Source organism: Herpailurus yagouaroundi, unplaced genomic scaffold (genome assembly GCF_014898765.1).
Source record: "Herpailurus yagouaroundi ecotype Mexico unplaced genomic scaffold, PumYag 188, whole genome shotgun sequence".
NCBI classification, from domain to species: Eukaryota; Metazoa; Chordata; class Mammalia; order Carnivora; family Felidae; genus Herpailurus; species Herpailurus yagouaroundi.
In genome coordinates this window covers 21,966,505-21,978,319 of record NW_024412419.1, presented here as the reverse complement: position 1 = coordinate 21,978,319, position 11,815 = coordinate 21,966,505, and the positions used below count along the sequence as shown (strand labels likewise).

The 11,815-nt window shown below is 59.0% G+C and overlaps 1 protein-coding gene across 1 annotated transcript; it reads right to left on the bottom strand.

Annotated features, from left to right (window-relative positions):
- Positions 1-359: 359 nt before the first annotated feature.
- EMILIN1 (elastin microfibril interfacer 1) lies at positions 360-8,216 on the bottom strand. The gene is made up of 8 exons (XM_040496285.1): positions 7,556-8,216; positions 6,487-6,612; positions 5,799-6,019; positions 2,759-4,690; positions 2,265-2,381; positions 1,834-1,851; positions 1,529-1,666; positions 360-1,108 (listed from the first exon to the last, which is right to left on the bottom strand). The coding sequence occupies exons 1-8, from the start codon at positions 7,723-7,725 to the stop codon at positions 771-773; spliced, it is 3,060 nt and encodes a 1,019-aa protein (XP_040352219.1). The 5' UTR covers positions 7,726-8,216; the 3' UTR covers positions 360-770.
- Positions 8,217-11,815: the final 3,599 nt, after the last annotated feature.

The window sequence follows — 11,815 nt, the reverse complement described above, 5'->3', positions numbered from 1 at the left end:
GTCGCCGCGGCTCCGCCCCGCCCCCGAGGTCCAGCCAATCCCAGTTCGAGGCCCCGCCTTCCCCGCCGGGCAGCTGGGGCGGCTAGGTGAGCAACGGCGGTCACGTGACGGGAGTCGGCTCCCAGAGCCCCCTGGCGGACGCCGGCGGAACGGGCGTTCCGGGGAGGAGCGCCGGGCACGGGCCGCCGGCGCGTGCACAGCAAGTGCGCGCAGAGCCACCGAGCCCGGAGGAGGGGCGACCAGGATCCCCAACCTGGGGCTTCACCTCCCTCACCCCGTCCGTCCCTTGTGTACTTCTGTCTACCCTTGAATACGTACTGGAGCAGACGGTTTGTTTTGTTTTGTTTTGTTTTGTTTTGTTTTGTTTTGTTTTGTTTTTTAGAAAAACCAAGTGTCTTTATTCCTGAATAGTTTAGTATGGCGGTGGGGGCCGGAGCCCGTCGGGAGAGCCCTGCATCGGCCTGGAGGCCAGCTGGAGGAGCAGAAGGTGCGAGGATGGGCTCCTCCGCAGTCGGCCCTGCAGGGGACGGCGAGCAGGCCAAAAGTCTGGACGAGGGGATGCCAGAGTCCCCCACCCGGCGCGCTCAGGCCGTGGCGAAGAGATTGCTCTGGGCGCCTGTGCCACAGAGGTGACAGGGACGGCGGCTCGCCTGGGGCTGGCGTGGCGGGACGGAGCCCCACCCCAGGCAGGAAGCCGGGGGAGCCCCGCCGCCCCATATGGCTCTTTGGCCGGCGTAGACACTAAGGGCCGGTCGGGCCCAGCCCCCTGTCTACACCTGTTTGGGCTCCAGGTCCTCGTAGAGCAGGGCTCCGCTGAAGATGGTGAGCGGCTCCTCTGAGTGCGCCAGCTGCCCCATGACCAGGTCGATGCAGACTGTGTCTCCAGCCTGCAGCGGCAGGATGAGGCTGAAGACCCCCAGGGCGCCGGGGCTGGGCTGGCTCTCGGCTACTGGCTTATTCTCCAGGCCTTCAGGCTCGTAGCCACCGGAGTCTATGCGGGCCACGCCCAGGTTGGAGCGGGACAGCACGGCCTCCACTTTCTCATGCCGGTGCCCAGTCAGCACCGCGCTCAGAAAGTAGCGCCCAGTCAGTGGTGCTGTGAACACGCCTGGGAACAAGGATGGCAGTCAGGAGGGGAGACAGGTGGCAGGGCCCAGGGAGGTGTTGGGGAGCCCACCCAGAACTCCTGGACTAAGGAGGAACCTGCTGGCTCTTTTCACCTGTCTTCCACTAGAGTGTAAGTTCTACCAGGGCAGGGCATTTGGCGTTTTGTTCGTTACTGCGCGCCCAGCACATTACAGCATCCCCGGGGCCCCAATAAAGAGCTGTTGAACAGAAGCGCTCCTGCCTTCCCCAGCTCACCCCTTACCCAAGCTGTGGTGAAAATGGGTAAATGAAGGAAGTAGGGATCTCCCCAAACCAGAGCATGAGAAGATTCCCCTTGTCTGAGGGGGCAAGAACGAGAACATATCACTGCACAGCCTTTCTGGTCTCCCCCATTGCCCAGCCAGCCTGCTTCCAGGCTTACCAGTCTCTGGATCGTAATAGCCCCCATCGTTGAGCAGGACTCTGTCGAAGGGCACTGTGCCTGGTTCAGAGCGTGGCAAACTCAGGGCAGCTGAAAAGGCCACCAGGGGCACAGGGGCTGCTGGTGCCCCCTCCACTCCTGGGTAGGGGTAAAGGGGGGGGGCGGTTTCAGAGTGGATGCTCAGTGCAGAGCCGCTTGGCCCCCTTCCCCTCCTGGGTCTCTACCTCCAGGGCTGCCTGAGGCCTTCCATCCTCCAACCCCTAGTTCAGTTCCCCTCCCTCCAGCACCAGATGAGAGGAACTTACCCTGCTCTCCTTGGGGACCTGTGGGAAGACAAGAGGGAGCAGTAAGAAGGGGGCAGCTCTCACTAAGTCACTCAGCAAACATCTGCTGAATCTCTCCGCTGTGCTAGGCGTCACACAGACTCCAAAGCAGGAAGGGGGGTGTCAAGAAAAGGAGGAATAGGGTCCCTTCAGTGCAACTAGCCCCCAGCCTTTCACACCCTACATAGCCCTGTGAGCCCAGCCTTAGTCTTCAATACAGCATCGAGGCCACCCTATCCAACTAGCCCATATAGTGACTATCCCAGTTCCTAGTCACTCCCTGTCAGCCATATAGGCCCTCCCCCCATTCCTTGCCCCTTTCCTCCCTTCTCTGTCAAATTCAGAATAGAATGTCGAGCCTAGGGCTGCTAGAGGAGTGGGGGAGTTCCCGCTGCAGTAGGAATCTCACATACCTGGTGGCCCAATGGGTCCCTTTTGTCCATCCTTGCCTGGAGGTCCTGGAGGTCCAGCAGGGCCTGGGGGTCCTTGTATCCCCGGAGGCCCTGGGGGCCCAGCCTCACCTGCGGGCCCTACAGTGACAAAATTCAGTTGAAGGAAAGCCACAAAAGGAGTTTCCAAAGGACAAGGAAAGTCATGGCTCCATGGACAGATGGTGGGGCACCTTGCTGCCCGTGCTGGACACCCGGCTGGCGGAGCAGCACCCCACCCCTGCCCACAGGCCTGTCTGAGCTGCCAGTGGAGAGTGGGGAGCCAGGAGCTTGGGTCATCTGTTGTGGGCAAACCAACCCCCGGGACAGTGATGGGTCTGCCATTCATGCTGGGCAGAGCAAGGAGAAAGTAGATGAGATTAAGACTGGCTACTGTGGGGTAGGGATAGGAGAAAGAAAAGACTTAAAAGGGCCCCCCACCACCACCTCCCACCGCATGCCTTCTCTCGCCCCCTCACCAGTGAGGTCCTTCAGACTGAGCTGGTGAAGCCTGTCCTCCAGCAGCAGCAGGGAGCTGTTAAGGGCACCGAGCCGCCTGCCCAGGCCCGCCTGCCCCCCAAGCAGCTTCTCCAGCAAGGCTGCCTGCGTCTGGCTGGTGCTGTTGGTTTCCCGTAGCCCAGCCCAGAGCCCAGCCACGTGTCGGGAAAGGCCTTCACGCAGGCCCTGCAGTCCCCCCGCCACAGTGTCTAGCCGCTCACAGACTCCTTCAAGACGGCCCAATCGCCCCTCTAGGCTGGGGCACTGGCCAGCTTGGGCCTGTCCCTCTTCCAGGCCTCGGAAGCGCTCCTCACTCTCTGTAGCATGCTCCGTGGCCTCCTGTTGCAGCCTGTTAATCTCAGAGATGATACGGTCCTTGGTGGCTCCCAAGTCAGCCAGATCGGCACCCTGCCCTTCCACGGTGGTCTGGAGCTCGTGCAGTGAGTCATTGAGAGAACTGAAGGTGAGAATAACCTCGGACAGCTCTCCTTGCAGGGCCTGTAGGGCTGAGCCTGAGCTCCCCCCAAACACACTGAAGCCGTCCAGAGGCCCTCGGCTTGGTCCCCCAACCCCGGGGCCGGCCCCGGGGCCCCGTGGGGGTAACAGGGGGCAGGAGCAGCGCTCCACACCGTCCCGAAGGCGGCCCAGCTCCTCTTGGACACCACCACAGGCCCCACAGCCCTCATCCCCACGGGCCTGCAGGAGACCCTCCAGTTGGCCCAGCCGTGCCGCCGTGAGGTTCAGCTGCAGCGCGAACTCCGCCGTCGTCTCGTCCAGCGCGTCAACACGCCCCTGGAGCTGGCCCACGACCCCTTGCAGCTCCTCCAGTGCAGCCTGCCGGGCCTCCCCGGCTGCTCCCACTTCGTGCAGGCCTGAGCCCACCAGACGCAGCTGCCCCTCGCTGTCTAGCACCCTGCGCTCCAAGGCACTGAGGATCTCGCTCACCTGGGTGTCCTGCTCCCCCGGGGCCCCGGAGCAGAGCTGCCCACACGCCTGCACAGCCCCTGCCACCTGCTCTTCCAGCAGATCCAGCCGCCCACCCAGCTCTCCGCTCACGTTGGCCAACAGTCCCTCCAGCTTCTCCAGTCGGCCCCGGGCGGCAGGCAGCCAGTGGCCCAGGCCCCCAGGGCGCCCGGGCCAGCCCTCCTCCTGCTCCTGTGAGGGACCCAGAGTGGAGTTGAACTGGTCCTCCAGGCGAGAGAGGCGGGATGCTAAGCTGGTGTAGCCCGGGGGGTGCCCCCCCTGCCCAGCCGCTCCTCCCAGCTCGGTGCCTCGCCGCCCACTCAACACTGTCACCGAGCCGGCCACTACATCCAGCCTCCGCTCCAGCTCTGCCAGCCGCCGGCCCAGCTCCGGAGGGCAGCACTCCTGAAGGGGCCTGCGGCCCGCGGCCTGCCCGGGGAGCTGCCGCTGCCGCTCCTCCACCGAGGTCAGTCGCTTCTCCAGCACTCGCAGCCGCTCTCTGTCCTCCTGCCGCTGCCGGCGGAAGTCATCCAGCCCCGCCAGGCACACGGAGCAGGACTCCTGCAGCCGCCGCTCCAGCTCCCGCGGCAGCTCCTCACTGTGGCCGGGAGGGGCCGGGGCTGGGGCGGGGGCCCTGCCACCGCCGCCACCGCCGCCACCGCCGCCGTGATGGTTGTTGAGATGGCCCAGCTCCTGGTCATGGGTGGAGACGCGGTTGTCCAGGAGCTGCAGCTGCTGTTGGATCTCAGTGAGGGTCTCGTGCACACCAGGGCGGGCAGCTGCATCCGCTGGCTGCTGCCTCCCGTTAAAGGCCGTCTCCACGGCCCTCTGGACGTCTTCCGCCAGGCGCCCGCTCAGTCCCTGCAGGACACCGCGGAGGCCCTGCAGCTCCTTTGTCAGGCTCTGCACCTGCTCCTCCAGCTGCTGCACCTTCTCTGATTCCCCAGGACCTGGCAGAGAGGCAAAGGCATAAGGCGGAGGGGCCGGGCCTCAGAGCTCAGTGCCTACCTCCGAGGCCCTGCCTTCCCCGGCTCCAGCAAGAGCTCCTGGCTGAGTCAGCCACTCCTTAGCTGGGTAATTTGGGCAAGAAAAGATGGAAAGAAACTCCATTTACTGAATGCCTCTAGGCCCAATTTGTAACATGGCTTCCCCCACCCCTTACACCAAACTCCACCGGACAGATATCACAGCTTTCCCCGTTCTGTAGACCGTGAGACTGAGGCTCAGGGGACATTAAGGAACTGGGCCATGGATTACGAGTTTAGTAAGTGGCCGAGGCAAGTTTCAAACCCAGGGCATCCATTTGACCACCAAGTCTACTATCCAGAGTTTCTCTCAGAAACTGTTTTCTCATCTGTGAAATGGGAATATGGGGAGGCACTGTAGACCCCACAACAGTGGATGTTCCTGGGCGGCAAGCACCTGTCCCTAACACCAAGGGACAGGCGAGGTTCCGCGGGAAGCCTGCAGGGGCTCTAGCTGGACGGTGGGAGAATCAGCCAGAAGTTCCTGTTTCCATCATTACAGCATGACTATCTCCCTGGCAGGCAAACACAGCACGTCTGTCCGCAGTGCCTGGTGCACACACGACAGGAAAGCAGGGGGGACTGCTGCATTCTGGGACCTGCAGTCTCCAGAGGCCACCGAGGGGCCTGGGACCTGTAGTCGGGTGCAGTGCATGCTAGGACTTGTAGTCTATCCCCGTGGTGAACAAGCTTCTCCCAGGAATTCCCCCTTCCTCCCGAAGTGGCTCGCAACTGGGAAGTATCTCGGCCACATGTGGGCGTGCGTGAGCACATTCTCTTTCTCAGCCTTTTTTTTCCCTCTCCCTCTCTTTCAATCTGCTTCTGTCACACACACACACACACACACACACACACACACACACACACACACAGAGTGCATGGGCTTCACGGGTAGGCAGAGAATCTCAGTGATCTCACTCCCTTCTATTCCCTTCTGACTTTGGGGCACAGGGTTTTTCCCTCGACAACCTGGCCCCACATTTTCCACCCGGTACCAGCTCCCACTTCTCTCCCCAGCGGCTCCCACACTCACCTTCCCCACCTAGTCCACTCAGGTGGCTTCCTGCACTGGAGCCGGAGAGGTTGGGGCGGGCGGGCCGGGGCCGGGGGCGTGGTGTGGTAGGTGCAGGACCCAGCGCCGGGGCAGGACCCTCAGCACAGTCATCGCCCCCATACCCCTGACAGCACCTCCACTCCATATCTGTCACTGTCTTGTAGGCCACTCGGTAACGAGGACGGAGGAAGCTGCGGTACCTGGGAGAGGCAGAGGGAGGCCTCTTTACTCCTCCCTGTACTGTCAGTGACCCTGGGACCTGTCCTCAGAGATGGGCAGCTGCTGGTGGTGGACAAGGCCTGTCCCTCAGGCTGGGTCCCCCTTACTGTCCAGCATGTGTCTGTGCTCAGCTGACAGCTGTCAGCTTTCTGGCCAGGAGCCAAATCCCTGTTCTTCCTCCCCTTGTCCTATGCTGGAACCTCGAACTCCTCCTCTGGGGCCTGACTCAGCCCAGAGAAGGCATTTGGGGGTTGGCAGGGTGGTCTAGGTAACTTTGCCCTCAGTATCCGCCCCAAACTGTTGCCTTGGCATCTTCTCAAATGGTTCTGACCGAAGCCCCTGGTCCTGTCCCTTGCTGCCTGCTTTGCACAAATTCCCTGAGTTGGCTGCCCTCCTTCTGTCCTAGCCCAGCCCCACCAAGTACCCATCCCCCAGCACTGGGGCTCACATGATGCTGCGGGGACACTGGGGCTGGCCCCAGCCACAGGGCTGGTAGTCGGGCTTGATGAAGGTCTCCACTCCATCCTCAAGGACACAGCTCACTGTCCGGGTCACCACATAGGCACACCAGTTCCTGTAGGCACAACCCCACCTGGGCCCAAGGGCCAAGACACAAGCCCCAGAGGAGGGCCCAGGGGCTACCAGAGGGGCTGAGGGAGGGTCAAAAGATGAAGGGCCCCTGGGGACCTGTAGGAGCCAGGACTTTGGCAGGGCAGCTCCCCCCACGCTTTCCTGTGCTGTAAGAGTCGGTAAAGACTTTTCAAGACAGCAAAAGGAAGCACAGAATGGAAAACCACAACTACAAGAAGTTGATTCTCATGGCTGGGGGGTCCTGGGGAGCCTCTGAATTCACACATTCATTCATGTCCCTTTCTGTCCCAATCCCCAGCCTAGCGTGGCCTGTATGAGCCAGCTGGCTGGGTCCCTCTGGTGATCCCCTGGATGCTGGCTTCCACCCACCCCTAAGAGAAGAGGACAGGGCAGGCAGGGGTCCAGCTCAGGGTTAAGTAGAGAATAAGCCATTGATGAACGCTGCCCCTCTCATCGCTTGCCGTTCTACACTCTTGGCCCCATTCATGCTGGCCTTTGATCTGTGTCCGGCTGGAGAGCCCGAAGGGACAGAGCAGCCGCAGCGTCAGAAAGAATCACAGATCACTGGATGGGGCCGAGGAAGCCCTAAGAAGGGATAAAGGTCTGCCGGAGGATACCAGGCTGGGACGCAACGGTCAGCCTGCAGGAAGGCCCGGCCCGTGCCCTTCAGGGGAGTTTTCCCGGGCACCTAACTACGGGTCCCCCTGAGGTAAGGGAGGGACCTATCTATTTAGGGGGCCCTGGAAATGCCCCACGGGAAGGCGGGCTTGTGCAGGGCCACCTGATGGATGGGCTTCCTCTCCCCCTCTTCCCTGCACTAGGGCATATGGCCCCGGAGAGGGTAGCCAAGGCGAGGACCAGGATACCAACCTCCTGACCCACCCTCCCACCCACCTCCAGCCTTGGGCTGGGACCCAGACTCTTACCTGTGGCGGCTGGCAGGCCGGGGGGCGCTCTGGGCCTGGGGTTCACCAGGGCTGAGGGCCCCGCCGCCCCCTGTGTAGAGGCTATAACCACGAGGAGGGTAGCTAGCTGCCCCCACGGCTGTGGTCAGCAGGCAGCAGAGGTAGCAGCTCCAGAGGGTGCTGGGGGCCATGGTGGGGGCGCTCCGCAGTGGTCCTCAGAGGCACATCCCGGCCTGACCACTGGCGCCTCTGTCTGGAGCCGGGATGCCTCTGCTCCGAGGGACAGCGCCGGGGCCGGGTCCTGTCCCCAGCTTCCTGCCGGCGGCAGCCCCCAGCCACACGCCTCCTCCTTGGCCGCCTGGCCTGACCCCTCTCCCCCTCCTCTTTCCTCCTCAGGCTCCTGTCTGTCCCTCCCTTGGTTCCTTCCGTTCTCCTCTTCTCCACTTCTGAGGGGAGTTTGTTCTCTGTGCCCCCTGGCCTCCTGTGCCTGGTCCCTGCCCCTCTCAGATGCTGCTTCCTGGGCCTCCACCCCCCTCGCCCCAGCTGGCCCTCCTCTGGTCTCCCTATCTGTTTTCCCCGATGACCGGATCCTGGGGGTGACAGGGCTTTGCCCCTGTGGCTGTTCAGAGGCGCAAGAGTGGCTGTGGGGCGGGCCCTGGCCTCCCGCCTCCCTCTCTTGCTCACTCCCTTCCCCCCTGTCTGGCTGGCGGTCCAGCCTCCCCCTTCCTCCCCCCACCTCTCCAACCATCGTGCGCCACATCTGCTTCTTGTTAACTCCGGGAAAGAGAGGAAAAAAAAGGAAAAACAGAGAAATGTGGAGTTGCCGCCAGGCTTGGGGCCAGCCTCTCAGACGGGCCACATGGAGTGGAGCCGGGGCCAGAGCTGGGGAGGAGGCCCTGGGCTGGTCGCTTAGACAGGGAACGGGAGCTGGAGCCACAGCTCCCCTGGGGCTAGGGCAAGCCTCCTCTGGGAGAGAAGACCCGAGAAAGGAGGGGAGGACTGTAAAAGGGAGAATGAACTTGTAGGGCTCAGCAGGGCATCACTCAACCATCTTGTCCAGCTGCCTGCTTTTACAGATGTGAACAATGAGGCCCAGAGTGGGAAAGTAACGTGTCCGAGGTAACACAGCACATCAAGAGTGGGGCTGTGATTAGAATTTAAATACCTAGGTCAGTGTCTTGGGAGGAAGAAGTAGCATAGGTGAGAGAGCTACTGGGCCAGGGAGGAGACGGAAAAGAACACCACTGAGGCAGGCAGGAAATTCAGAGAAGCCAGAGGAGGAAGAAAGGAATCTGGAAATGAGGCCACAGCCTTCTGTCAAGCATGGAGAGGGCATGAGCAGGAGGAGACTTATTCTCAAAAAACCAAATGAATGTGGATCCCAGGCCTTTCTTGGTAAAGGCCAGGCCGTAAGTGGGGGAGGGGAAGGAAGGAGGCAAACTGGGCAGTTATCTAAATCTACAGAGCCCAAAGGAAGTCACTCCCCAGTCTAGAGGCAAGCCTGATAGCCTCTGTAGCCGGCAAGGAGCTCAGTCCCATTCAACAGCCTGACGGGAAAGCTCGTCTTGAGATGTCCGAATCCGTCAGCTGGCCCCCCCCTCACCATCTGGCCTCAGCACTGCGCTCTGGACCAGGTGTCCCTGTGTGGTAGGGCGCTCGCTTGCAAGATCGAAGCAGAAGTATCAGACAGAAGGGAGATGGGAGTGCTGTGTGCAGCACTGTGGTGGTGCCCAGGTGCCCGGGTGCCCAGGTAGCAAAGGCGAATGTAAGACTCAGAAATGAGTAACTGGGGCCGCGGGGGAATGGGACACAGACACTGAAGCAGAAAATGAACACAAAGCAGGATAGACAGCGTGCCAAGGGAGCCAGACAAATGGATGATGTGTTCTGGGTAAGAGGAGGGGAAAGACAGCTGGACGCTCGGGGGAGTCAGAGTAGAGCCCTTGGAAGAGAGAGCCGGAACAGTGTTGGGGGGGGGGAAAAGTGAAGACCAGAGCCAGGGGGAGGGGAGAGATTTCAGGTTGGGGAAAGAGGTCTGCCTTTGTGGTCTCATTGCTCCACATGGCAGCAATAACAGTACCCTCCTTCCTAGGTTTGTGACGATTAAGTTAATACACGTAGAGCATTCAGAATAGTGCCTGGCGCGTGTTCACGCTCAGTAAGTGTTAGCTCTTATTTGTGTCAGGAAGAAGTGGGACAGAAAGTCAGAGAAGTCGATTGTGGAAAACCTGGGGAGAGGCCCAGATGACTGGTTAGGAGCTTGCATTGTAAGTTTTTCAGTAGGAGCTCAATATACATGCAGAAGGAAGACAGGAGCAATGGGCAGGGTTTTAGGCACAAGGATGCCGGTTCCTGCTCCTCCTCTAAGTATCGTTATCCCTTTGAGCAAATCCCATGACTCTGCTAGAGGTCTGTTGGCTACTGTCTATGGTGCCTTCGAAATTCTACACTGCAAAATGATGCAGGTTGGGAAGAGAAGGCTGTGATTGCTTGGTGACTGCCTGGGTAATAAGGGGCCACAGTAAAGGAGATATCAGAGAAGATTCCGGGGTTTGAGCCAGAAATGGGTAACTTGAGAAGAGGAACGGGTTTGGAAGAAGATGACCTTAGTTTGGACATACTGAGTTTAAGATGAGAATAACGTAGTTCAATGGTAATAAATGTCCAGGAGATGGTCAGAGATGTGGGTCTTGATTCAGGAAACCATTTATAGGGCAATAGTTGGAAATCATGAGAATGGATGCCACCAAATCTTCTATGTGACTCTGTGTGATCTGCCCCTGAGGTCCTTTGGCCCAGAATATGATCTTGATGGCTGGGAGAAATGTTCGTAAAACGACAGGATGATGAAAGTGAATGCTGAAATCCACAGAAATGGAAATTTGTGGCTGCCCTCGGAAGTGTGGGGATCAGCACACAGGGAGACTTGAAGGAAAGAGCCCCAAGGGATTGATTTGAAAGTTGCTGTCAGTGGAAGGTTGTAGCATTGTCCCTGGTCTCTGCATCAGTTCTGGGCCCTGGCCCTGGCAGGAAGCCAACCCATTTCAGGTTGCCCTGGCTGCTGCTGTGGGTTTTCTTTCTCTGTTCTTGCCACCCTCCCTCCCATCAGGGGGCTTCTGACAATCTGAAAAGTCATCCCAGCCGTCTTGTCACTGTCCGGTTGTCCTTCATTCCTTAAGTTTAAATGGGTGTCCCCCTTAAATTTAAAAATCTGTTGTATATTAAGTATGTCAAGCCAAAAAGGTTGGCTTTGAAATACAATTGTGGTAGGTTGCATTTCATTTAGTCCTGTAGTTAGGAGCCCCGACCTAGGGGCTGACATAGACCGTTTGTGATATTTCAAGTAAATCAGTGGCTCTGGGTTCACTGGGGAGGCTTGGGGTGTTGAGCCAGCAGGCAGCAATGGAGACTAAGGTTAGAGCAAATACATTGCCGATGGCCGTGGTAACTGACGAGTAGCCACAAATGTCCAAAGAAACTGCCAAGAGAATTCCGGAGACCAAAAATGGCTCTAAGTCCTTGGAGCACGAGGACAAGATCTATTTTATAACCTCTCCAGGATAGGGGACTATCAAGGGTCTAGTGCCAATGGGAAATCCTCGCTATACTGGACAACTGAATTATTCAGTCGAGCATCAGTGGCTGAGCAATGAGCTCATGTACCAAGGCCAGGACAGCTGGGGGCACCAGCAGCGAGGGGCATTTCATGTCTAATGCCTTCTGTCAGAGGACTGGATATTGGGAGGGAAAAAATGAGAGTGATATGAATTGGGTCTTAGGTTATGCAAACCCGGATGGGAATTCAAGCTTTTGGGGACTCTTGAGCAGAAGTCCACTCCTGCTCAAATGTACACATTTTCCCTTTCTTCCCAACCCTTCCCACAGGTATAATACTTTAAGAGCCAGCCTCTCTGGACTCAGGGCCCAGGCCCATTTCCGGGATCTTGCTGCCTTTTCACTCCTTAGCCGAATCCTTCCCTCCTGTCTTCTCCTTGAAAATGTCACACTAACTCCAGAGATTAAGGTCCACATATGCCCCTCGCAGCAATTCTCTCTCTCCTCCAGTTCCCCCAAGGGTGAGGCTTTGACTCTTTCACTTTCCACAGACATTTCCACCCAAGCTTTTTTTCAAGTTTTGTTAGTTCTTAGCCGAGTCTGGTTAGTCCTGGGGACCATTTTTTAATTTCAGTTCCCCCAGGCACTAGGCCAAATGACCCATTCAAGGCCAATAAAGATTTGCTGACCCAGGCACGGCAAGTTCTGAGAGGTGAAGGACATTTC